This window comes from Rhea pennata, chromosome 2, assembly GCF_028389875.1.
Source record: "Rhea pennata isolate bPtePen1 chromosome 2, bPtePen1.pri, whole genome shotgun sequence".
Taxonomy (NCBI): domain Eukaryota; kingdom Metazoa; phylum Chordata; class Aves; order Rheiformes; family Rheidae; genus Rhea; species Rhea pennata.
This window is the reverse complement of record NC_084664.1, coordinates 152,526,226-152,553,186: the sequence shown is the minus strand read 5'-3', so window position 1 is coordinate 152,553,186 and position 26,961 is coordinate 152,526,226. Positions and strand designations below refer to the sequence as shown.

General features: G+C 43.8%; 2 protein-coding genes across 6 annotated transcripts in view; one reads left to right on the top strand and one right to left on the bottom strand.

The window, feature by feature from the left end:
• The window catches only part of MTSS1 (MTSS I-BAR domain containing 1), a 117,410-nt gene extending 96,298 nt beyond the window's left edge, over positions 1-21,112 (top strand). Inside the window, exons 7-15 of one of the 5 annotated variants that reach the window (XM_062570612.1) lie at positions 568-725; positions 1,932-2,039; positions 2,999-3,096; positions 5,148-5,274; positions 13,008-13,127; positions 14,085-14,279; positions 16,212-16,376; positions 16,748-16,910; positions 18,205-21,112. In XM_062570612.1, coding sequence (XP_062426596.1) covers positions 568-725; positions 1,932-2,039; positions 2,999-3,096; positions 5,148-5,274; positions 13,008-13,127; positions 14,085-14,279; positions 16,212-16,376; positions 16,748-16,910; positions 18,205-18,902 — 1,832 coding nt within the window. In that variant the 3' untranslated portion in view covers positions 18,903-21,112. Of the gene's footprint in view, positions 1-567; positions 726-1,931; positions 2,040-2,998; positions 3,097-5,063; positions 5,275-13,007; positions 13,128-14,084; positions 14,280-16,211; positions 16,377-16,747; positions 16,911-18,204 lie in introns of all 5 variants that reach the window. The other 4 variants (XM_062570611.1, XM_062570610.1, XM_062570614.1 and 1 more) reach the window with 4 other exon arrangements.
• A 3,779-nt stretch (positions 21,113-24,891) lies between these two features.
• Positions 24,892-26,550, bottom strand: NDUFB9 (NADH:ubiquinone oxidoreductase subunit B9). The gene is made up of 3 exons (XM_062568565.1): positions 26,425-26,550; positions 25,157-25,270; positions 24,892-25,023 (listed from the first exon to the last, which is right to left on the bottom strand). The coding sequence occupies exons 1-3, from the start codon at positions 26,548-26,550 to the stop codon at positions 24,892-24,894; spliced, it is 372 nt and encodes a 123-aa protein (XP_062424549.1).
• Positions 26,551-26,961: the final 411 nt, after the last annotated feature.

Below are 26,961 nucleotides of genomic sequence, written 5' to 3'. Positions count from 1 at the left end.
TCAATAGTTATTTTTTGTTTTGGTCTTTGGAATGAAGAATGCTATTTTACCAGTTGCTTGTGTAAAGCAGTTGAATCCTGTGGTCCAACAGGTTCAGTAACATGTCCCTACTGTCATGTCATAGATAGGACACTCATTCACTCATTTAGTGACTCCATAAAGTTGCCAGCAGGAGCTTGCCAAGCACAACATAGGAAGGAAGAGGAGTGTGCCTGGGATTAGTGACGAATGCCCTCCTAATCAGCAAGAGGTTGATTGTCAGCAAGGATGACATGAGAGGTTTTAACCACTAACAACTTGAGAGAGTCCGGACATGAAATGCTGTCTTTGACTTGATGAAACTTTCTTTGAATTGAACTGAATTTCTTCCTAGGCAAAAGGGAAAAATGCCATAAAATGCTTCATTTCAACTTTTAAAAGCCCTATTAATTTGAATTAAGGGAAGGTACTGGTTGAGACTTGAATTGCAAAAGCAGTCTGGCAGCAGTGCTGGCTGAAAACAAGGGATTTGTCTATATAGCTCCACAGTTTTGATAAAATGCACTCTTGATTGTTCCCTGTGTGCAGGACGGGGTGACATTCAGCCCCAGCTGGACAGTGCTTTGCAAGACGTCAATGATAAGTACCTGCTGCTTGAAGAAACCGAGAAGCAAGCTGTCAGGAAAGCGCTGATCGAGGAACGCGGCCGATTCTGTACTTTCATCTCGATGCTGCGGCCTGTCATAGTAAGAGCTCTCCGTTTCATGTCAGTGCAGCGCGCAAAAGGGAGCTCATTGCATCTTTGGAAGGAATTTCTAGAGCCGTAGAAACTAGCCGAAATCCTGCCTGCATCTCTGTTTAGGCAGTGACAAGAGCTGGGCACTTTCTTAGGGACCCTTGCAGTGATTCAGAGACCAAAGGCAGTAAAAACTTTCAAGCAGACTCTTAGGGAAACAGTGGGCAATGACTTAGGTGGATCTCAAGTCCCTGTGAGTATGGCCCTGAGGCACTGCTAATGTAGCTTCTGCCGCTTTTCTCTTAACATCACATTTTAATATAAACCTTCTTTACTCCTGCTCTAGCAGTAGAACTGAAATATTTCAAGACCTCCCCTGTGTATGTAATGACATTATCTGACAGATTGCAACCTGCTTCTGTGCAGTTTTGTGGCAGCTCTTTACCTCCTACATGACAGCTTCTTCAATTCTTTTCAAAAGATTAAGTATATTTTCATAATCTCAGGTTGTCTGCAGCCCAGCACTGGAACATTTGTGGCTTTGTGTAAACCTGACATATTTCTAAAGAGGCTTCAGTGTACTGGGAAAATGTCCCCGATGCTTGTTTACAAAGAGCATCAGCCTCAGCAGAAAACTGTGGTTAGAGAAGTAGGAAGTTGATGGCTGAGCGGCAGGAGGGGAATTGCAGACTCAGAGGACCTGGATGAAATTACCATGGTAGCTGAGAGATTGCTATGGTAACTTACAGTGCTGATGTTGTCAGAGTAGAGCTAGCACTTCATGTAGTATGAGCCAGCATGAACCATAGATGTGGTGATGCTTTATACCTGTATCGTGCCTTTGTCAAAGTCTCCAAAGCTAGCAAAAAGTATGAATTTAACCCATTTGTGTGCAAGGTTAAAATCCTTAGGGCACCTTTTGAGTATGCATAGAAGGGATAAACCTATTCCAAACACAGTGAGAATGATTCTTTTTCCAAAGATATGCCCACAAGAACACTAAGACTTATCTCGTTGGTGAGAAAGAGGATGTTTAAGCCTCAGAAGTTGAGCAATCTTGAAGGAGGCATAAAAATTTGTGATTGATTTAAGGATGAAGAGAAAGCAACTGGGCATGACTACAGTCATCAGTAAAATGCAAAAGATTGTATGCTGTGTTTTGGATCTCATTTTTAAAACTGAAGCTGTGATTAGCCCTGCTGGTTTGTCTCTTCAGGAAGAAGAAATATCAATGCTAGGAGAAATAACACATTTACAAACCATATCAGATGACCTGAAAAGTCTCACCATGGACCCACACAAATTGCCATCTTCAAGCGAACAGGTTAGCTCTTGTTACCTGGAAAATACTCAACTTTCAGCTTGTATTATTTTTTGTGTGTTACGAGAAATATTGACTGCTAGCAGTCAGTGGCTTTAGATTAGGTTTTATAGATGCAAAGATCATTTGCATCAGCAATCCTGCTGCAGCAAGATCATTTTTAACACGAGGAATTTTAACAATTTGAAACTTCAGAAATATTTGGTCAACACAACGTAAAATGGTAGTTGTAACACTGATGTGTATGAAGATGCCCACCTTCCACGAAGGCTCCATGAGAAATGGATGCCACCTCCTCCCCCTACATCTGAGCAACCCTCTCTTATGTGGTGCCAGCAGCATTGCTGAGATTGGATAGTTTGATGGGTTCTAACATTTTCAGCTTTTTTCTCGTGCTCGCCTTAAAATGCATAGAAAAATACGTATTGTTAAAAGACTCCAAATAAGCCTTTTTCCTCCAACTCTGCTGTGTGAACTCTTATATGATTCTTATCACACCTTGAATCCTTTATCACTGACTTAAAAAGTAAAAAGGAGGGAATCTCTGCTGTGAATTAATACTGAATCTTTGAGGGTTTTTTAATGGGACAGGTCCTTAAACACTAGGGTTATAACAGGGTCGGGTTTTTTTGTTTTGTTTTAAGGAAAAAACAACTTACAACATGGATGAAATAAATCTTATGTTTATTTTCTAAAGATTTTTCTGTTCAAACGTAAACTGTCCTTCTGTGATAGCAGCCGTAGTGTAGAAGTATGTTAGTTTTTGGAAACTCAAGAATGAAGCTGACTACCCTGCATAGGAATTCTAACGTATGCGGTCTAATTCTAGAAGAAAACTGTGACTGAGTCAATTCAAGACATTGAAAACTTGTGGTGAAGAATGCTGGGGACAAGCAAATTCTTTCTATTAATAGGAAAAGAGATTTTCTAAGTCGTTGATACTATTGATTATCTTTCATCAGGTAATTTTAGACTTGAAAGGTTCTGATTACAGCTGGTCTTATCAGACTCCTCCATCCTCTCCCAGTACTACCATGTCCCGAAAATCTAGTGTTTGCAGGTAAGTAGATGGGTAATGCTTCATTTTAACCTCTTTGGGGGACAAAGGGAGGAAAGTTCAGACTGTGGTACGAGTATGTGTGCATAACTGAATCTTAAAACGACCCTTAACAAAATCAATTCCTTATGGTCTTCATCCATTTATGTGTGTGACTGAGAATATTAAAAAGGATGGGAATGACTGAACAACTTTTGAACTCAAGCAACTTGAAGGTGCTTTTGATTCAGTTCTCTTGAACCCATTTCAGATCAAAGAGCAGACTGTACTGATCTAAGCTCTGAGATTGTTCATTCATAATTTCCTTTTCTGGTTTTCCTATGATGGCTTTTTAGATTATTCTAAGTAGCTGTTACTAATCAGTAAGTTAAAGTGTTTGAAAAGGAAAAACATCCTTGTCGATTACCCTGTCAGTCTGGTACATGGAAATGCTTTTATTCGATACAAGTTCTTTGACTGCTAGTGCTGTCTAATGCTGTTCCCAAATATGTTGGAACACTTGGATTCTGTTGACACTCTCTCTGTAAAAACTATTTCCTCTCATAAAACAGTTTATTAGCATGTTACCCCTGTACCCTGATGTCTACATTTACTGTTTCCTTTTATTGAAAAGGAAGATACTCGATTGTGTATTCTGCTCTAACACCTTTGCAGCTGCTTTCAAGTGATTACCTTTTAGTTTCTTTTATGAATGATATACTACAGGTTCCCTGTGTATGAGCCAAAGTTATCTCTAGCATGTCAGAACAAGTGAACCTGACTATTTGTATGTATGTACTTGCCTTTGCATGCAAATATATATAAAAAAATTGCGATACTTTTTTATATATGTGAAAACACGCATATTTAAAGCATTGAGCACAGGCTTAAAGATGCAATATCCTGAAGCTGTAAAAGAAAATGGCTGGAAAATCCCTCACCTGTTCCTAATCAACCTCATCTTCTGTAAAGTCCAAGAGACTGTTGTGTATAGATAAAACACTGCAGTGCTCCTCTTCATCTACACCAGCTTTGTATGTCTGCCTTGTACATACAGTTTGGGAATAGGAGATGCAGTCCTTGCCCGTGTATCTTCCAGAGCCATCCCTTTAGCTAGGAGGTGGGCTTCTGGCAGCAGAGGTGGGCATCTGCCTTCAGACTGGCAGTCCCTGCTAGTCCCTCTCGGTCACCTCTGCAGCAAAAGGGAGCTGGAAAAGCTCCCGCATTGCGACTGATTAGTCGTTACCATCGTTCCTGGAAACTGGAGAAGAAAAATCATTTTCTTTGGTGTCGTAGCTCCTCACTGGGGAGTGCTAGTCCTCTTGGAGCCCCTTTCTTCCTAAATGAAGCTACGCGCCGAGAGGCGCGACTTCGCTGGACGTGCCTTTGCTCCTGGTAGAGAGCTGCCACGTGGGTGAAGGTGGTCACGGGCGCTCTGAAGTTCGGGGTTTCGGTGACGCTTTCAGAAATCTCGTGTGTTGGCCTTCTGGCTACCTGGAACCGCGTGCCCGGGTGCAGCCTCTCGGACGCGCTGTTTTGCCTTCGGCGCCCTGCTGTCGGCATCCCGGTAGGAATTTGGCCCTCAGAGCAGGCGCAGCGGGGCGGCAGGAGTAGGAGCGAGCCGCGGGCACGCGGAGGCTGCACGAGAGTGAGGGCTGGGGAGGCCACGTAACCATCTCCCCTGCCTGACCCCTCTCAGCTCCTGGCTTGGAGGGTGATCATTTGAGTAAAATTCAGGATAAGGTGCCATTTTCTCTGTGGTCCCAAAGGATACTGCAGCTGCTTGTTATTCCTTACTGATATATATGTGCACATATATATATATATATATATATATTTAAATTTATTTTTTCAGCTTTTTTTTTTCTTTTCCGTTTTGTGCTGCCTGTTGCCAGCAACACGTGGAACGTTAATTGTGCCGTACGCGGGTCTCTCCCCCGCCCCGTCTGCTCCTCTCCCCTGCCCCTCTCTGTTCCTTTTGTCTCTCACAGCAGTCTGAACAGCGTTAACAGTAGTGATTCCCGGTCCAGTGGCTCGCACTCGCACTCACCTAGTTCACACTATCGCTATCGCAGCTCCAATCTGCCTCAGCAGGCACCCATGAGGCTGTCCAGTGTGTCCTCCCATGACTCTGGATTCATGTCCCAGGATGCTTTCCAGTCCAAATCGCCATCCCCCATGCCACCAGAAGCACCTAACCAGGTACGTGCAAGCATGAGAACGAGACATGAGCTGAAGGCTGTAGCTCGGCTCACCTTTCGCAAAAGGAGCCTGCGTGGTTTTTGGGGGTACCTCGGAGTCAGGTTAAGCACTGCGGGTAAGATACGTCTCGCTGAACTTCATTCGTCTGAAAGTGGGGCCTCTGGTTGGAGTGTGACCTCTTGGTGCTCCCTTGCGGTTAGCGCTGCAGGATGGGACGAGTCGCTCTCTCGGGGTTACAGGTTTCTCTGTTCGGCCTGGACACCTAACTTGGAGCACGAACAGATGAGAAGGAGCGAGAGAAGTCCACCATGTGGGAGGGAGTCGATACTCACTTCACCCGCTGAGGTTACGAGTTAAGAATCCTATACAGATTGCAATTTATTAGTATCTGGTGGCCGTTTGCTGTTTAATGGACAAATATCTGTGCTGGAACAATCTTGTGACCACTGGTATCGACACAGGTGGCTTTGGCAACAGGAAGATTACTTTTATTCCTTCCAGATGGACCCCTATAAAGGACCCAGAATCCTTAAAATACCACAAGCAGAGCATCATGTGAAACTGGTTTTGCCACTTTTGGGGATGTGCTTTCCTGTAGATAGGCTTGTCCTTTCTGGCCCTTCATCAGCTCCTTGCAGAAATAAGATTTCTGTGGGAAATCAATGGTATTTTTGATTCTTCCTGGAACTCCTAACAAACTTGTTGTGTAGACACATAGGAAAACATCCTGAACCCAATCAAATTATCAGGATTTCACTGTCAAGATAAGTGAAACTTTTCTGTAGCATCTTCCAGTCTGCAGAAGGAAATGTTTTCTCAATTTATTCAAGGCAACTGTCCTACAAAAGCTTGTTGGCTGTCTGAAGGCAGAGGTTTGCATGCCTCCCTGACGTATCTTTCAGCACCTGAATTCTGTTTTCTGGGTTTTGGAGTTGGTTTTTTTTTGTTGTTGTTGTTTTTGTTTTTTTGTTTTTTTGTTTTTTTAACAAAACACATTGCAACTGCAATATTTTTTAATTAAGGCAGAATTGCCAACCCACATTATAAATCCCATCGTAAATCTTGGTCACAATCCGAGGTGGGTCTCATTCCTTCTTGCTGAGTATTGCTCATTTTTAACACACAGTGTGGTCACCAGAGAAGATTGCATTTTAGTAAATGCAGTTGTACTCTTCTTTGTGTGCTGGGGAGGAGATGGTTTTGTAGCCAATGATAGCTTTAGTCTTCACACTCGGCAAGCAGCTGACAACTTCAGCATTACCAGTTACCAAGTGTCATCTGCATGCTTTGGCTACTCTTGGGCCACCTTTAGCAGCACATAGACACCCCCCTATCCACCCTGTTTCCTGCAGAAATAGTCAGCAGCACTTAATGAAATTTTTAGGATATCATCCAAAACAAACCTGATTCATTTGGGCTTGGATCATATTCTAAAGGGAAGCTCGATGTCCTTCCCCTCTCACCCATTAATCTCTTTAATTTTAATAGAAGTTTTTGTTTTCAAGTATGTACGTCTTCTGCAGTGTCCCCAGTCTGGACACATCAGCATTTTTTTTTAATGGATGACATCCAGAAATAGATGAATTAGAACTTTGTGCAGACTAATTAAATTAATGTTTTGTTTAGATGGGCTATGGCAGACCTAAGTGAAATGCGGGGGCGGGGGGAGCACAAATGAACTGCGATAGTGACATGGTAAGGAAGTTGACTTTTTAAGATCGTTTTACTTGCTTTCATAGTGTCCACCAACATAAAAAAGTGGTAATTATATGATGATGCAATGTTTGCAGATGAAGATTTAACTTTGCAATTGTCCTTAGCATAGGGGAAAAAAAAAACAGCACCAACATCCATCTCTGCAAGTTCCCCTGTTAAGCTGGGAAGGGAACTTGGGCAGGTATCAGCCAGCAGAACATCTCCAAAGTTGGCGTCATGCTGATTTACCTTGGCTAAGAACCTTGCTGCTATGCTTTTACTTCATTGTAGACGCTATCCCCAAAATTGCAAATTGATCCAAACATCACTTGAGCTATTCATGAGGTGTAGGAGGCTGCAGCAGCATGACGTTGACTTGACAAGTGTAATGTGTTGGTATAACAAATAGGTATGTGCTCTGTGTGTCTCCAGGTCTGTGTACCTTTGCACAGAGGGAAAGGTAACAGATCATTGCCTGGCCACTTCATCCGCGCTTAAGTGTCTTGCTTTGTATGTTCGGCACTAAGGAAAATGTGTGTGTTGTGCTGACGGAAAATTGTGATCGTGAGCTTACTGAAAAGCTGTTCAATTTGCAGCGTATGTCACGTTGTGCGTCTCTAACCAACTGACAGCTCTTCCTCCGGTGCTGTGTTTCTGAGGCTCGGGGACGGGTGGGGAGGAGTGGCGATACTGGCTGCTGTTTCTAAAACACTCATGTCCTTGTTTCTAGTAGTGACACTGGGAAAGCAGCAAAGCAAGCCCTAGAACCAGGAAAGGAAATTAAAAGCTATATATCTTGCACAGGTGGATGCTTTGCTGATAATGTTTGCTAGCTCCATGCTTTGGAACCTATTAGCAGCAACAAAGCCTCTTTGCTTGTAATAAAAAAGCAGAAGGGGGCCACAAAATTCCCATATTATGTGACTGAGAGCTATATGAGACTTTTTTTGTTCTCGCCTACATTTCAGTTGTTTTTTTCCCTATCTGTGATTTCTGAATAAAATCAGTTTAATTTTCAGTGAAACGCTCTCAAGCAAGGAATAACTAGGGATTTAAACAAACAAGATATAGACTTTACCAGAGGAGAGATGACTGGCAAAGTAAAGACTGCTTTTCAGATTATTGCTCTCAAGTAGTAAGTCTTTAGCTCTTCTACAGTCTGCGTAGAAGAAAGGAGAAAGAGCAATTATAAAACCAGACGCTGATGCCCTTTTTTTGCTTTAGTGTGATCTCCGTTAGGCAGCGCTACTGTTGACGTTGCTGGGAGCGAAGGTGTTACCCTGTACTAGACAGCTGTAGATTTGGAAAGGTCACTGTAAAATGCTTCAATCTTAAATAGACAAGTGCATTTGGGTATAGGCGAACAGCTGAAGAGCGTGACAGCTCTCTTCCTGGAGCTGAATAGCTGCTCTAAATGCCAGATTGGAGGTCAGCATTGCCTATGGCTTGTACTTGGACAGTGTAAAGCCCATGTGACCAACTTGCTGGTTGGGATCACCGAGTAGCCCTTGGTTGAACACCCAGAGTGGTTGGTACTGCTGAACCTACACGCAGCATACGGAGGAGACAAACCGATGTCTGGGACTGACTGAGTAGTGCAGTGGTGGTAGTAGTACGATCTAATACAGTTCTGTTTGATTGAGGAGGAAGGTGATGAATCCAGCCTGGAGCTGGAGCGAACCTGCATTGTGGGATTAATGTGGAAAACGATTATGCAGTTGGATTTTAAAGCTCCTGACTCAATGGAGATGAAAGCAAGGTGTTAGGTGAAGAGCAAGAAGCAGCTAGAGGAGGAAAAGAGAACTGTCAAATTGCAGTTGAAGTCTTTATTGTTAGAATATTCTTGAAATAGCTTTCCTTAGATAGTGAAGTGGAGGGAAACTAGATATGAATTTATTTCTGCATGTAGAAATTGGGAAGCTGATAAGATTTTGCATTTCAGGAGATTCTATTGTTTGAAATAAAATGAAGTAAAAATAGGGGGAATAGTTTATTATGACTATTCAATTTTCCATGTAAATTAAGAAATGCTCCTAATTTAGGCATGTACCTGAAAATGAGAGAAATCTAATAGTGACCTTGAGTCCCTATCCACAGTGTATTGAAAGGTAACTGTTGAGTCTTCCACTGATTTCAGAGGGATATCGGACCAGGGTTTTCATTAGGATCAGTCTCCAGGGGAAACCTTGCCCAGGAAGCTCTATTATGTGAGGAAGAGAAAGGGTTAATAAAACAATACTATATTTTAATGGAAAATGCAGCAAACAAAGGCTGTAAGTGATCTGAGATAGCTGCTGTCCTTCTATAGGTTAGTGGGACAATAGATGGAAAATAAAATCATACAGCCTGGTGGCCCAAAATGTAGCTCTTTTAATATCCTCACTGGAATTCATGATCTCATGCCAAGCAGAGGGACACTGTTGAAGAACAAGCCATAGGACCATGTCTGAGACACCATCCATCAGGCTACTTGTGTGTCATGGTCATCTGAGGAACTGGTTGTTACCATGCAAAGCACTGTCTTAACTTTCTGCTAATACTATTAACTTTAGCCTCTTCCTTAGAAGAGATAGTTTGAAAGCTGAATACAACCACAGTTATTGCAGACTTGAGGGGAAAAAAATAAAAAAACCTTATGTGATTAAAATAGCTAAAATGAAAGAATTTAACTTTTAAAAAAGATTCAACAGTTATGTTTAAAAAGCCCACAGCAAAGCTCCTCTCTCGGAGAGATGGGGGGGGTCGCAGCCGTTCTGCCCAGCCTTTGCCTGCCTGTGCTCCCCGGGGGCACATTGCACGGGAGGGATGTGCGCCCAGAGCCAGCGCTCGGATTTGAAGCCTTTCTGCCCTGGCAGTGACCGTGCAGTTCCTGTTCTCGGTGCCTCCACTAAGAAGCAGAGGGTGGTCTGTGCTTCCCGACTGTTCGCTTCAAGGTATTTCCGTGGTCTGATCTAGGTAGCATTTGCCTCCCTAACACTTTTCACTTTTTTTTTTTCTTTTACGTTTTTCCTTCAGGAGTTCAGAATTCTGCTGCCTCCTTCTCCATCATTTTCTCACTTTTGCAATCCTTCTTTAGCAATATCTGAACCTCCCTTGGCCTGTGCCATGTGAATTCTTTAAGAAAAGGAGGCCCCATTTCCCTGCCACCATCTCTTGCCTTTCCTTCCACTGCAAAGGTTGTTTTCCCCGTGGTATCTTGGTTCATCCTTTGCCTAGCTGTGGCTATTGCCAATGGCCATATGAAGTTTGAGGGCACCTTTCTTTCATCGCCTGGACCAGGAGGGATGATGAGATTTGCATCCAAGGTTTGCCAGAGCAGCTGATCCTGTGGTGCTGGGAGACTCTTTGTAGCCACTGAACGACGGTAGATTTGCTTGTGCTTCTCAGAAATGGCACCTCCTTCTTGCCACAACTGGTTTGTGGCTGAATAATGTCAAATTAACCATTCCAGCATTTGATTGCAAGGATGCTGTTGCAGGTATCTTCCCATCTACTGTCTGTATCCCACTCTACTCATGGGTAGAAAAATGACAAAAGCCCGTTTTATTGCGGAAACAAGTTAATAATTTCCAATCTTTTTCTTTTTCCCTCCATATATCAAGTAAACTGAGCACATCTTTGCATCTGCAGAATTTGCGGGTTTAGTCTCTTTATTTGCTTTATGCGGTGTTACTGCTAGCCCTTTTATGACCCATTTCCACCAGTGCTTGACATAATCTCAAGTTTCTGGCTTGTAAACAGGAACAGTCTATTAGGTGTAAACTCCAAACTCTCGCTTGTCATCATCAAGGCATCTGCAGAAAACAAGCTAGTCTGATAGGGCATGTGGAATGCAGGTTCGTTCGCTGTCCTGTCACGTACAGAATACTTAGACCCAACAGATTTTTGGATTGTGAGCATGAGTTTCAGAAAGCATTTTTGAAATTACATTTTTCTCATTTTTTTTTTCTGAATGGGAGCGTGTGCTTTCATGAGATTTTTCAGATTGTTTCTTTTGCTGAGCTGTGTAAAATGTGAGGCAGCACTTTAGAGCTTTAGAGCAAAAAAGAATTTCCTAAAACGTGTTTTTCTCTAAGGATAGACAAAAAAAACAGCCGCCTCAGCATTCAGTGTACTGAACTGTAACTGGAGTTCGTGTTTGTCAGGTATACTTATCTTTAGAGCTTTTTCTCCTCTAATGGGTGTTTCTTTAAATTAAGAAGAATGTGACAAGTTACAGAAAACATGAAACCACTGAAGCATCCTAGAGTACCCCAGTAGATACTTTTCACTTCTGTTCTTAATAGTTACATGTTGTCATTTTTGCAATTTCTTTCTCTCTTGCATTCACCTCAACACTTAACTGCACTTTGACTACAAGCCTTGTTAGCTGAGCTTGCCTGTACCCTAAAGTCACTTGTGAAGTCACCTGCAGATCTGGTTTGCTGTCAGCATAGGACAGGAGGTGCATCCCTTTAGTTTTTTTTTCCTTCCCCTTTGTGAAGTTTCACAGCACTTCCTCAGATCTGCAGTTCAGTAATAAGCTCAAGATGCTGATCCTATATTGGCTTCTCGGCAGCTCCAGTAGTCTTCAAAATACTTACAGTGATGGTGTCCCATCTCAGGAGACCACCATCTCCTCTTACTTAGGCAGATAGCTTTATATTCTTCCTGTGTAGCTTTCAGTGGGCTGTGAGATGAGTTTTGGGTGCTAGCAGCTATTCTCCCTCTACATCACTACTTATCCAGCTATCATGTTATTTGCATACTCACTGGAAGATCTCACCTAAGGTTGCTGGTGACATTTTTATTTCAGATGAGATTTCCTCTCCTTCTTCAAAATTTCTTTCTTTGAGATCTGAGGCTTTGCTACACAACCTTGGTATGAGAGCACGTTTCTGGAAATCTCAGCCATTTGTCTCTACTGTCATAAAATAAAATGCCAGGGGTATCCTTAGTCTTACTTTATGGGACTTAGAGTACAACAGGATGAATTAAAGTGGTGCTAGTGATGGATCTTCTGACAGCAAGCAGAGCTTGTTGCTGTCCTGACACCTTAGCCTATATTCTTGATGACTTCAAAGGACCCAGTTGGACCTGCACGCAAAACTTCTGCTGAGGGTGATGCTGCTTTCCAGAGGGAGTGATGTAATAGCGTTGTGCTTGGTAAAATGGTCCATGTGGTTGCGCAGCTAGGAGTCAGGCCTGCTTGTTAGGAGCTGAATGTTTCGGGGTGCTTTTGCCTTACGTGCACATTCAATGTCCTGCGTTTTCCTTCCTTCTCCTTTCAAGTCCCTGGTGTTTTATGTGTCTGCTGTTGAGAGGAGGCAGGCACAGGCCACCATTCACACACTGAGCAGAGAACAGGTACCCTCATAGTGACGGCTGGGCAGAAAAGTGTGAGTTAGAGAACTTTTAACGTATGCATACTACCCGCAGAGGCACATGCATACAGATATTGCACTTTGGAAAACGCCAGCGTTGGTAAGTATTGTTTCTTTCTCTATTCCATAATATTCAAACTCAGATGAGCTTTCACAAGTGCTTTTGCAGCTCAGAATACCTGAAAACCTGTGGATGTAAGCAGCATTTGCTGCTCCATGTTTTAAATCTAAACATTGTGTCCTTGAAGTTTGGACAACCTGCTTTTCTGTATGAGCTGGTTGTTGGGGTATACTGCATGTTGGGACTGTAGGTTTCCTCAGTTCCTTGGCTTTTTGCTCTGAGCCGCCTAACACAACTGAGCCGCTGAAATTGCGATGAGGAGTCAAGTGATCCCTCGACTCCCTCACTCGCAAGCAGCGTGGCAAGTTCTCGCATTAAGCAATGGGCTTGTTGTTTCTCTTAGAGATTTCCTGAACATTAGCAATGGTTTTGAAGCAGTGTATAATCGATTTTTTTTAAACCTTAACCCTCTGCTTCTCTCATCCTTCCCTTTCTCCTGTTTGTGTCTCTGTGTGTGTGCTTTTTGTCTCCTTTTTGTTTGTGTTTTATTTTTTTCTTTTTGGTGACTTGTGTATCCTTCCCCTGCGTTGTTGCGGTGCTGTTTTACGCTGCAGAATTCGTCCAGCTCTGCCTCTTCCGAAGCCTCTGAAACCTGCCAGTCAGTGAGCGAGTGCAGTTCCCCCACCTCAGTCAGCTCAGGCTCCACCATGGGGGCTTGGGCCTCCACAGATAAGGTGAAAAACTTCATCTCAAAGACGTACAAACCTGCTAGCTCGTTACCCAAACCCAGCAACATCCGAACAACAAGCGTGCATGGAACACAGCCAGGATTCCTCCCCGCGGAGATGAGAATAGGAGCTGCTGCACCCTCCCCGAAAAGCAAATACGCTTGAATAAACTGCAGTGACGCTCCCCTTTAAACTAGATGATGGGGGATACTCCAAATTGGGGTTTTGCAGAGAGATAAGATTTGCTAAAAGCTCATCATCCACCTTATCTACTCGAAGAGACTGTGAAGCGCTGCCTGAACACAGCCGGTCGCCTGCCGAGGGGCTGCTTGTCCGGGTCGTGCTGTTCACGGGCTCTCCCCTCTCTCCCGTTAGGTAGCCTGCATCACGCTCTTAAGGAATTCGGGTGTGTTTTAAAACAAAAAATTTTAAAAAATGTCAGTGCTAGAACACAGTTGGAATAAATCATGGAGGATACACTCTAAATTGGGGGAGACAGTGACAGCGGTATCCATTCTCATCTGGTAAATCCTTGCTGTTTTTTTTTCCTTCCATACCATCGCATGGCTACAGTGTCATTTTCGAAGGCCGTATGCTTTTCCCCTCTGTCTACGCAGAGTAGATGGTACCATTGCAAACGCCTTCCGCACTGGAAACGCTGTGTTCCTGCGTCCGCAGAGCGGCTGAACTGTCAGGACAGGGGGGAAAGCTGCTGAGCCTGCCGGCAATGACTGCCACGCTGGTCTCTGAAATTTGTTATACCAAATAACAATTTTCAAGCAATCTCAGTTCTGAACCAAGCATTGTATCAATTTTCTGTTGTTTATTTGCAGCAAAGCAAATTTTCGGTTTGTTTTAAGATACAGATTTTTTTTTCCCTAGAGCATCAAAGTCACAGTGTATTTTCATATTCATTCTGTTTATATTAATTTCTGTTTTTTTGTTTATTTGTTTCGTTTCCAGTTGTCTAACGGGTTTTATCACTGTAGTTTATCAAGTGACCCATCCGTAGCTTCAGTTGGTGCAGGTCCTTCCCCTCATTTCCCGCCTGTCTCCCGCGCGTGGACTCGGGCTCCCTCAGCCCTCCTTCCAGACTACGTTCATTATTACACCATTGGGCCAGGCATGTTGCCATCATCTAAGATCCCTAGCTGGAAGGTTTGTGTTCCTTTTGTCGTGGCCGTCCTCACCTCCTCCTCCCAGCGCTGCGCTCGCGGCAGTTGCTGTCTCTCGATCCCTGTAATTGCCTGTTGATTTGCTCTGTTTAACGTCGCTCTGAACGGGCGCTGCACGGTGGTAGTCGTATAGAGAACTAATAGGAGGGTAGCGAGCGTTTCCGAATGATCTTGACTATTCTGGTGCTTCCTAAAATATATCAAAACCGACAACACCTAGAGAGGGAAGTCTGGAGCAAACGTGACATTGTTGAAAGCACTCTGGGCTCTATTCAGCGAGAAGAGCTGGTTCAGCACGCTCACTGGAGCAGGAGGTGCTGGCTTGGCATCCCAGGCGCCTAGTGCAATCATACGCTGAACAACAGGCTGCTCCCACGGGAGCTGTTGGCTTCACCCCTCCCGCAGCCACAGGCGGGCAAGCTCTCGTGGACCCAGCTGGAGTGGTTTAAGAAGTCACCTGCCCCGAGCCATTGGGCGGCAGGTATTGACCTACACTGTGCCAGCCGGACTGGATGCGCTCACGGAGCTTGTTTTGGTGCCTCTGAGTGCGACGGTCCCAAGTGTCGGAGAGCATTAACTTCTTTAAGTCGCTCCAGCCGGATCTGCAAAAGTCTCTTTGCATCGCAGCACCTCTGCCCTGCCCTAGGCTAGGTGCGCTCCCTGCCAGGCAACGCACTTTGCTCTCCGGTGGGACCTTTCTAGACATGTAAAATTGGAGAACCTCACTGCAGGCCCCCAAATCTCCCTCTCCAGCACTTAGTGAGATGTGCACAGGGAGGCCGTGGTGATCGCGGGCTCCAGCGTTAATAGTTGTGCCCGTGCTAGAAACCCTTTGCCAGTCTGGCAGCAAAACGCAGCAAAGACAAAGCTGTTCAAGCAAAGGTGAGTTTTGCTTGGCTTAATAAAACTGAAATATATGTCAACACAAGTGGCTTCTGTCCAGCTGCCTTGTACTTCCTACATGCTCAACTCAGACACGAGTAAAAATCTAAGGTCTTAGCTTGTCTTTAATTAATTAATCACAAGGCTGTGCCAGCTGCTGCCAGTGGTGGGGTGTGAGGTGTCTTCTGCTTTTATTTAAAATTTTTTTAAGGCAGCCCTGGGGCTTGCTAAGGGAAGACTCGCTCGTGCCTGGGCTTTCCCCTTCAGCAGTTAGCGCTGGGGGAGCTGCCGCCTCGCAGCGGCTCTGGCTCCCGCGGAGCACAGGTCCCTGGTGCATCCTGCTCTTCGTGCGCAACGTGCGACTTCCAGGCAGCCGCAGGACTTTGCTTAATAGAGCCCGAAGTGAATACAGGCCCAGTGGCCTGGTGAGTTTGCTTCAAGTTCAGCGTCAGTAATTCAGAGGGCGCTTTCTCCAGTGCAGGTTGTTATTCTAATCTAGATTTCAGCTAGTAAGAAAGATGAGAGATTATCCAAAGTAAGTTAGCACCTCTAATATGTATCAAAAATCTATTTAGGACTAATTTATCAAAATTGTTAGGATGTGTAACAACACCTAATACTAGAATATGTGTACACGTAGGACATTGGAATCACTGATTGGAAGCTTAGGTATATTTGCTGCTGTGTGCAAGTTTACGCCTGTGGTTTCTGCATTTGAAGTTTTGAAAATACAGGCTCTAAACACGATGGAGCTTCATCTAAGGAAAATTACAGCACTAAAATGTTAAATATCTTCATATAAGGAAGTTTAGGTAGATTAAGAAATTTAGGTTCCCTTTAATGAAGGAGATCTTTTTTATAATAGAGCATTTTTAATATCTTCAAATTTAATTTACACCTGGCCTGATTCAGAAGGGCACCTCCAGTATGATGCATAAATCTGTTGCATTAAGATTTTCCTATTATGTAGCTTTATTTATAATTAAAGCACAAGGACACACATAAGCGGTCCCTAACAAACATGTTTCCTTAGGACTGGGCCAAACCAGGCCCGTATGACCAACCAATGGTGAACACACTGCAACGTCGCAAAGAAAAGCGTGAGCCGGACCTCAATGGAGGAGCCCAGAGCGGACCAGCGGCGCCCACCGAGGAGGCCCAGAGGCCTCGGAGCATGACGGTGTCGGCCACCACAAGGGTGAGGCTCAGAGTTTGAACTTGGAGCGGAGGAAGGGGATGTGCTAGCTCCTTGCTGGTGCTTTCCTGATGCACTGTGTGTTGGCCCATCTCTTTGCAACGGCGTGGGGCTGCACGGTGTTGGTGTGGTGGGTGGACATTGTGTGGGCGCAAGAGATGATGCTGTTGAGGATATCAGCATTTATAGAATAAAGGTATCCCCCCCAAAAAAAAAAAAAAAAAAAAAAGTTTCTAAACTGTAGTAAGTTGTTGGACACAATCCTGTTGGGTTGGGATGGTGACAAGCCCTACTTGGGAGGGGGGATCATTAAAAACCTCAGTGAAGACTGGCTAAGCCTTGCGTGAGTAATGGCTCTGCTCTGTGGTGTGCAGCAGGGGGAGGAGATGGAGGCCTGCGAGGAGCTGGCCCTGGCCCTGACGAGAGGCCTCCAGCTGGACACGCAGAGGAGCAGTCGGGATTCCCTGCAGTGCTCCAGCGGGTACAGCACCCAGACGACAACCCCGTGCTGCTCGGAGGACACCATCCCGTCTCAAGGTGCCCAGTTCCGCGTTCGCCTGCCGCCCGAGCGCCGCTCCTCCCGAGCGTTTCTGGCACGGGCTGTCACCAGTGCCAGCCCCTCAGGAGCAGGGAAGTGTCTTCCTGCAGCCATCACTGGCCTTAAAGGGGGCAGCTGAGGGGAAGGGGGTTAATTTCACTTTCCTGAAGTTTTTTCAGCTTAAAATGCAATCTGGATTAATTAGCTAAGTAAGGACTTGGATTGCTAGGTGGCACACTGAACTTTTGCATCTTCTGCTATGTTACTAAAAAGAGTTTTAGTGTAAGGATGGTACCATATTTTAAAGAGAACGCTGGAATTATATTTGACGGGTTAAGCAAACATCACTGAGTTTGCATCATACGCTTCTTGTGGTGGTAGTATCCTTTCTGGGCTATTGGCTTAGCAAATACGCACTCGTAAACTTTGCTTTCTTGCTCTGTCACTAACTTTGAATCTGCTCTTGGTTTCCCTTCATGAGCTTTTATTTCTTACATTAGCAGAAATCATTGTAATTGGGGAAAAAATATCCATTGGAGACATTAACTGGGCATGTCTGGGAACTCTTGAACTTTTTGTACCTGTTTTTGGAACTAGCAGCGAGGTGAGAGAGGCCAGGTTGGATGATGCTTGTGGTTCGGCAACGGTGGTGTCTGCTCAGCTGTGATCAGTTGTGCAGTTGCAAAGGTAGCAGGGCTTGTAGAGGCCTCACCTTGCTCTGCAGCTGCATGGAAAGGAAGGACCTGGGTGTAATAATTAATACTCAGGCAGAGTTTTCAGAGCTGTCAGATAGGTGTGATTTACTTTGTTTGCAAAATAAGCATATTTGCTGCTGAAATCACTAGTGCACAGTCCCCTAAGCCCCACAGTGCCTCGCTTTAGGCACTTTGGTCACCGACAGTTTTAAGCGTTTGTCTCTACGGTAGTAGTATATGGCTTATAGGGTGCAATTTTTGAAGGCCTTTGAAGGTTTTAAGTCTTTGGTAAAAACATTGAGTCTTCGCTACTTAGGGGAGGTATTGAATGTGTACAGTTCCTCGTTTTCTCTCATGAGAGATGCTGGCACTCTGCAGCTTTAGGTTCAAACCGCCCTAGTGCCTGGTTTCAGTCACTTGGTGTGAGAATCTTCATTGCAGTATTTCAGGCTTTCTTCCTCCTAGAGGTGAAACCTTTCTTAGTAAGTATTGGCCTCCAGGCTTTTTAGGTTACTTACACATACAGGTATGTTAGCCTTTAATGACACAGCACAGCTGTCTTCTCCAGCTTGTTCCTAACAGTGTCTTTTGGCATCAGTTTCAGATTATGATTATTTCTCTGTGAGTGGTGACCAGGAGACAGAGCAACAAGAGTTTGACAAATCTTCTACCATCCCAAGAAACAGTGACATCAGCCAGTCCTATCGCAGAATGTTTCAGACCAAGCGTCCTGCTTCCACTGCAGGTCTGCCAACCACGCTCGGACCCGTCATCGTCACCCCTGGCGTCGCCACCATCAGACGGACCCCTTCCACCAAGCCTTCCGTCAGACGCGGTACCATTGGGGCAGGTCCAATTCCGATCAAGACACCGGTGATTCCCGTCAAAACGCCGACGGTCCCCGATATCCCAGGAGGGCTGCCCGGAGCCCTCGCCGGGACGGAAGAATGTGCGGAGCAGAGTCCCGAGTCTCCAGTGGCCGGAGAGGGCGGCCAAGGTGTTGCCAGCATGCCTTCCTCTTCGTGGAGCGGGCAGGCGTCAGTCAACCCGCCACCATCCAGCCAGAAACTGAGCGCGGCCGAGGAGCAGAGGCAAGCGATTGCCGAGAGCGAGGGGGAGGAGAGCGAACGGGATGGCGTGGGCGCCCTGACGCCTGCCGGCCACCCGGAGCTCGAGCCCGGCGAGCTCAGTCCTGGGGATATCCCGCAAGGTGAAGACATGCTGAACGCCATCCGGCGCGGTGTCAAACTGAAGAAGACGACCACAAACGATCGCTCAGCGCCTCGTATCTCGTAGGAGCGAAGCAGCTGCCAGAGTACTAGCCTCCGAGAAGGAACTGCGAGGAAAACTAATTCATCTCTATCCATTCCAATCTGTAATCCGTGAATTTTTTAGGATACTCGGTAATAGACAGTCTGAAAGTACTCTAAAAGAAAACAAGGTGAAAGAGCATAGTAAGACATAATCTTCACTGGTGTTTTAATTTGTAAATATCAATGATTTTGTTTCTGCATTTTTTGGATCTGAGTTACACTTTTAATTTTTTCTGAAGGTGCCAAATCCCATTTACCTTTTTTATAACTCTTTGTAAAGTTTTGGATCATAGGAGAAAAAAAAAAGTTAACTTCAGCAAAGGGATTTTGTAGAGCGCCTTGTAATAGTGAGGTTAAAAAAAAAACAGTGGGACTTATTTTAAAGTTTATGTCAAGCAGTAAGGAATTAGATCCTCATTTAAGTATTAAAAAGTTTGAAAAGCAGGAATAAAATTGATAATAAAAGCAATATATAATGCAAGGAAGAAACCTGCAGTTGGTGTAGAGTATTTGGGGGTAGTGGGGGGAGGGAGATGCCATGAAAATAGCAGATGCTGTTGCACAAAAGTAGGCTAGTAGGATTAATTACTAGTAGCTTCATGGTAAATGCATCAGAATAAGCCATATTGGATTGCAGTGTTTTGTTTTGTAGGGTGTTTTAAAGACTTTGGGTTTTTTCCACGTTTCTTTTTGACTGCACAGCAACAACTCTCAGTCACATGCATGCAGCCGTAACTGTGTAGGCTTGTTCCTTCCACCTTCGCTTTCTGTTCCACTCATCCTTTCACTGAATACAAACAAGGTCGACAGGCTTAAGGCAGTTACAAATGTGAAAACATTTTTAAAATGCAAGCAGGGAGTTCTTAGATATTATCAAAATGCCTTTTTCTGACTGTGCCCAGCAGGCTGGGCACCTTAGAAAACCCAAATATTTTGAGAAAACATGTACCAATTTGACAGTTGTAACCAGCTTGTGATCTAATAAACCGCTAATGTTTCTTTCCAATACAGGGGCTTGTTTTTCTTACCTTCTTTTAAAGGACAGTTGATTTGTCTTTTATTAAACACTGAAAAGAAAGGGGTGAAGGGTGGGGGGTGGGGAGAGATACTGTTTTTTATTTGATGTTCCTGGGAGTCTGACCACTATATTCTCTTTTTTTGTATTTTCAGTCATGTTTTTTGGAACGCTATTGATAGAACTAAAAGAGTTGGATTTTTTTTTTTCCTTAAAGCAAGCTATTGCTGCAATACCCGTCTCCGAAAGCTGATAGAAATGTGCAGACCCCCGGGCACTCCGCCCGCCCTGTTCAGGGATGCGGTCGGCCCACCGGCAGCAGGCCCGCGTGCGGGTGGGGACCGGACGTGTGCATCCGGGATTGTTTAAAACCACACCGAACACTGTACAGGGGGCTGGTTTCCACCAAACACTCTGCAGATTTCTGTTGGCTGTAGACTTGCCTGCATAACCTCTTACACTTTAACACATAACTGCATTGGATGTGAAACTTCTAGTAACTGTGTAGTCACTGTGTTTGATATAACATTTTACACTGCTGTGGTTGCTAACTTTTTTTTTTTTTGTTATGGCTTAAAAGCAAAAAGAAAAAAAAGAAAAAAGGCATGATTCTTAGAAAATATTAAACCTTCCTTTCTTTGAAAAACAAGCTCCTTATTACAGAATATAATAAACAGTAGTGCCTGTGGTGTAGCCCACCAATCTTCATACAGTAGCTGATGCATTGTGCAAATGAGGCTTTGAGATGGTTTTTGCATAAACAAAAACTGCTAGGAGATAATCTCAGTAGTTAAGAGTGTTATTTAAACCTTTGAAATAAATGGATGTAACTGTACCTGAGTACAGCTTTTCACTTGTTTAGTTCTTAAACGTTAGTATAATCAGTAAAATTTAATATAAAATGTTGCCAAATTCAATGTAGAAAGAATGTGACAAAACACTTTGGATAGTTCTATTGTTTGTGTTTTTGCATATTGTAAAAGCAGTGTCACAGCTAAAAAATAAAATGTTTCTAATGGTAAATTATTGTGGTTTAGTTGCTAGTTTGTACTGAGAGTTGACCTCTCCCTGTGCGGTTTTTTGTTCTAAACTGGTATAAATAATTGCTGTAAGTGTGTCTCCCTCTACATTGTAATGATTGCTTAAGCCTACATTATGAATAAAGAACTGCTGGAAAACTTCTGTATTTCAGTTTTTTAAAAAAAACTTTCTGCTTCCAGAGCTTTGGATAGCCATGTTTTCCTTCATCAGACTTCTAAAGAACATGCAAATTCCATCTGAACTCCAGCTACCAGTTTCATACATGTAACAAAAGAGAATTCAGAAAGAAAATGCTTGTAGTTACATTTTACTGATGCGCACTGGAAAGGGCAGCTGAAGTAACACAGCAAAGAAACAGAGCTAATGATGGAAATTCCCATTAAATACTGATTACATATCTCTGTCCCTTACTGTTGTTATGTGGCCCGGAAGCACAGATGACATGTTTGTGCATCTGCTCCAGTAATGGACTGCAGTTCCTTTTGCCAGAGGAGGAGGAAAATTGCTGCTGTCAACCCTGCACATGCTTACGGACAGAATTTATCAAGCACAATGGAAGTGCTGTCTCCCACATGCCTGAGTGATTGAAGACTTCTTGTTGAGCCTGCTCAAGAACAAAGGTAGAGAAGGGAGGGTGGCATTCCCATTTAAGAGCTATCATGCCTAATTCATTTCCTTACCACTGCAATAGATCCATTTAGTCCTGAGGTTTCAATTTGTCATGAAGACGTTAAAGGAAAACTCAAGGTGGTTTGGCTGGAAATACATTGTCTCCAAAAGGATCGTTCATTCCTGCTGCCTCTCTATGGCTGTAACTTACTTCCTAATTCCATGTACTTACAAGTGGGGCCAGGCTCAGTAATTTTGAAGCAGATCCCTGATATTTCCACAGTGAGTCTCTGATGCACTTGCATTTGTGTGTCTGAAATGTTTTGTTTTCATACTGGGAGGTGGAGTATCCATCATCCCAGAGAATATCAATGGAACCTGCTCAGATGGTTGTAGAAAGCAGGAGAGACTTTTTGCTCAGTTTTCTAGCCAAAAAAATCAGCTGTGCGCTGAGTGGCTGTACCTCAGCCATGGTGTGGAGCCCTCCGGAAGGCAAAACAGTCACTGTACCCAGTTCTAGCTCTGGGACTGAGCTGAGAGCTGCTTGTCTAGGGCCGGTGGAGATGGCAAAGTGTGCTCAGACACAGGGCAGAGGGGCTGGGCAGGACCTGTGATTTTTGACCCATATGAGTTTTGTCCACATACACGTTTGGCCTCTCATATACAGGCTAGTGCAAGTAGCTGTTAAAGCAAATTGGCTTTTGCAGTTTAGATATGGGCATTTTTTTGGAATTCTTGTAGAGCAGATCCTGTATTAGGAAGCCGTGACAAGTTAGGAAAGAGGGCAGCGTGGGCTGGAATTCCTAATGTGAACATGTACCCTCAGTTTTGTATTGGTTTCTGAGTGGAGAAAGGGAATCAGTGTTGGGCAGGGTAACTTCAGTTTCCACTCCTCAGTTCTGTTACTGCCTCTGGACTAAGAGGACAGAGAAGAGCTCCAGCCTCCTGGAAAGACTGACATGTTCAAAAGGAGAGCGTATGAGTAAATCAAATCATTTTTTTTTCCACATTCAGGCAGACCTTAGCATTTAGGCTTAATGAAGATGGCCCCTTAAAACATCTAAGTAGCAGTCAGCCTGAAGTCCTTCCTTATACACAAGTAGAATATAAGTCCTTTAACCAACTTTGGGTTTGTCATCTCTTACTATCGTCAAATCTTAAGTTGGAAGAATTCGTGGAAAAAAAATAAGCCTTGCTTACAGGGCTAAATGTACAATCAAATAGCTTCTATAGAATGAAAAATCAAATCAGATAATCTAACTAGATAAATAATTATTCTCTCTTGAAGCCCTATAAATGGCAATATTGTTACAGTAGAAGAGGCTCACAGGAAAACATTCCTTGCTATAGCCTATCCTCTTACTCACTGGGAGATTGTGGGTGCCAACGTCAGTGACGTTTCCTAGGCCTTACATATGTGCTTTTGGCACACAGCTGAACGTGATCTCCCTCCTTTCATCACTGGCTCTTCCCAAATACCAAGTACTAGAACTGCTTGTGATCCCTAAGAGAGCATACAAGAACTATATTTCTCAGAACATGACTTAGCTTTACTGCTACAACTCTATATATAATCTGAAACTCAGTTCATACAGGGATGAACATTTGCCTGGTGCTCTAGAGCAATCAACCATGGCAGCAAGGACATGACAACATGAAGGTTTGTGTCTAGTAAGATTTGATATTCAGGTTAAAAATGCAGCCAAAAACTTGTAATAGCATTGTTATGTTGCGAAGGCAAGAAATCTTTACTTGTAAGCAAGGTAAAAATACCTTCACTCCAGGAGCAACCAAAGCCCTTGTCTTTGCTGTCATTATTCTGAAACTCCAGCCCTAGCACAAGCATTTACCACCTTGCCTGCATGTGGTACTGGATTCCAAGTTACCAGGCTGATCCAAATTGCTTAGTAATTTTCATCCACCTCCTCCAGGACCACCCTCTCCCACCTCCTTTACACTGGCAGGCAAGCTTTTGCCTCTCAGTGTTATTCCCAGGTTAACAGATCATTTGATCTAGGCTTCCAACAAATTGCCTTCTCCTTCCACCTTAAGGCTGTGTTCATTTTCTGGGAACATTATTTTTATTTGGCCATTTTTTTTCAGTCTCAGGAGTTGAATTTCCTGTAAAAGCTGGAATATGTAAGAATGTAAGAATGAAGATGAACTTCATAGCAGCCTAATCTAACATTTTGTTCAGCCTGATAGGGGGCAATCATCTCAAGAGGCACAGTGGATCATTTCTGTTCTGCTACCAGCTCTAATGCCGCAGTTATACATCAAATTACTTGCACGTTGTTTCCTGCTGTAGCCTGCACACCTTCTCTTCCCCAATGCCCTACACAGGCCATTATTTAACTAGCATTACTTTCCCTGAGGGAAGGATTGCTGTCTGTAACTTTTTCCACCCTAGTCTTAATGGAGAAAAGATACTGGAATTCTCCTATGTATAAGGAAATTAGCTCAGTAGGACCAACTACTCTGAAAAAAAATTAAAGTGTGTTCAGCTTCATCAGATAATTACATTGATTTCCTAGCTATCTACTGACATTGCATTTGTTTTAACCTTTCCAAGGCATTGATAGCTATCATCCCTGAAAGGAGGGATTATAGGTTCAAGCCAGATAGTACAGGCTGGCATTTTCTTTTAAACCAGTTGGGTTTTTTTGAGCACTTAAATTGGAAATATAGTATTTAGGAACTTGGTGCACGTGCCAAGCTTGGCATGATGTAACTCCTCTGTCATCAATACCTGTTCTTGGACAGCCTTTTGCACCTCAGCTTTCCTTGCCAATGGATGCAGACTCTCAGGGCACCCTGAAGAAGACAGAAAGCTGACTGTGCCTTTCTCCTGTTCTTCCTCTGGGACCTCCAGCTCAATGCAAGAAGCAAAGGAAGTGGGTAAGTAGGCTTGGCACCTATCTGAGAAGGCTGAAGTATTAACAGAAATTAAAATCTGAACGAAGTATCATCCATACTTTATCCACAATATCACAAAATCAAGCAAGATGAATCTTCACAAGCTATGTTCACCTTTAGCAAACTTGCTCTGGTGTTAAAGACTTTCACATGCAGATCAGTCCTCATTAACATGACAGGTATATGGTATAGATACTAAGTCATCTATTACGCACCGCACAAACTGAAAATAGTTCTATGCATGCTATAATAGAAGACCAATATACCACAAAAATGCCTTCCATTTTATTTTACTTGGCTTTATTTTCTGTTACTTACAGTAGTATGTTTACTGGCAGGTCTACTGCTTACAGAAGATAGACTGCTTTAATTCACACAAGAAGTTATTTTTTTACATGGGAATTTCACGAGGTCTTGTTACATAGTCCCACCACAGTGGTGGCAGATGCCCTTCCTTACGAGCTGGAGGCAAGGCTTCAGTTTTTGGACCATCAGGTGGAGTTTCTTCTTCTAACTGCTTAATCTAGAAAACAAGACATTGTTTTAGTACATACTACCACCATTTCCACATTGTGGATTTCAGTGCTCAGACAGCAAATGAAACACAAAATGCTTCCATGCTGTAAGTGCTCACTTAGCACTGAACAAGCACTGACCTCTTTATCCCAGCTTTCCAGTTGCAGCTTCTTCCACTGTTCTCGTTTGGCAAAGTAATCAGGATACATTGCCTTCTCAGAAGGATGCCAGAAATCCAAACACCATTCAGGAAGCTATCAACACAAAAAGAAACACATGTGTTCTTGATAAATATATACATACGCAACAAAGAATTAAATTTGCTCATTGAAACCAGTGTTAAAATGGGTAAATAGGACATGAAATAAAGTACTACATAAAAATACAATTTAAGAGAGTTATCTGAATTGTTGATCGCAAGATGCTTATCAATATTTTTCCTGCCTGGATTCTTATTCTTTATCATCATTACCTCTAATATTGCTAAATGCCAAAGACTTTGGCATTAACCTTAGTCATTCCTTTCTTCTGTAATCACTCCTAAATTTTTTTTCCGCCTCTGATTAACCTATGTCAGTTTTTTCCTTTCATATGACTTCTTATGCATACACACCTGATCAGTTCTAGTTTTGAGTGCCAGCATTTTCTTCAAAACGCAGGAGAATTGATCAACTTAAGAAAAAAAAATACACTAAAACAGGCAAAGCCAAGAAAGCCGAAATACCTTTTTTTTTAAAAAAAAAAAAGAAAAAGTGAAACCAAAGTTTCTTTACTTGTAAATAAAACAATCTAGAAAAAAAAAAATCTCTAGAAGTACCTTAAATTCTAAGAATACTACTATTTCTAAGGCTACACCCCATTGCTCTCAAATATTTACTAGCACTACAACATACCAACAGAAACAATCATTTGTACCCTTGCTCAAACTGCTGGAAGAACAGTGGGACTGAGTGAGGAGAAGCCCCCAGACTAAGCTGATATCAAAGTTTGGACAGGACCAGAATGAAATCAAGGATGTGAGCAGATACCACCAGAAAGGGTAGCACTGCTTCCCTCCCCTCCCCCCCCGCCCCTTACTCCTCTCACAGCTCTGCCACATTTCACTGTGTCTGTTCAACCCATTACTGAGCAGTTCCAACTTGCTAAAAGGACAGAAGGTTATTCTAGCAAAAAGAACTTAGCTGCCTTCTGACACACCAGCAAGTTTCATGTCAGAGAATCATACAAGCCAGACGGCTTCTCCCATCAAAGCAATATGACTTCTGGCAGTCGTGAGCTATTGATACCACTGAGTCAAACAGCAGGCCTGTAACAGGCCACTTAAGCCACTTTTGAGTCACTGAAAAAGGAGTAAGGTGAGCAGGTAAGTCCAAAGCGCACTAATGCACAATCTTACAGGCCACCTTACCTTGTAGCACTCGTATCTCTCGTAAGAAGTGCCCCCAGGAGAGTCAGGGAAGATGTAAGGCTGAGGATGCTGGTTTGCCCAAAACTCTTCCTCACCTGCCTTCAGCAGCTCTGTTGCCTTCACCATGTCCTTCTCATTTTTGTGCTGGTCAAATCGGTCTCTCAGGAGGACGGCAAAGTAGCGGTACTTGTCTCTACAGACAGAGATTACACATAGTGACAAACAGTACGTGTGATGGGGAGGGAAAAAAAAGGGGGGCAACCAGATACAAAAATACGGCACAGCAACATCACCAGTTACCCCAGCACAGAGAGAGGGCTTGGCCGCGGGCCTCTGAGGGATTCCTCTTCCCACAGCGCCCGTTTCCACGGCGGGCACAGCCAGGCGACCGAGGAGGCTTCTCCTCCCCGCCTCCGCCACGGCCGAGGGAGGGCAGGGGACCGCGGCCCAGCCAAGCCGGGCGGCGCGACAGCGGAGCGAGAGCGAACCAGGAGAGACCGCACGCCTCTCCCCAGAGCCCCCTCCCTTCCCTTCTCA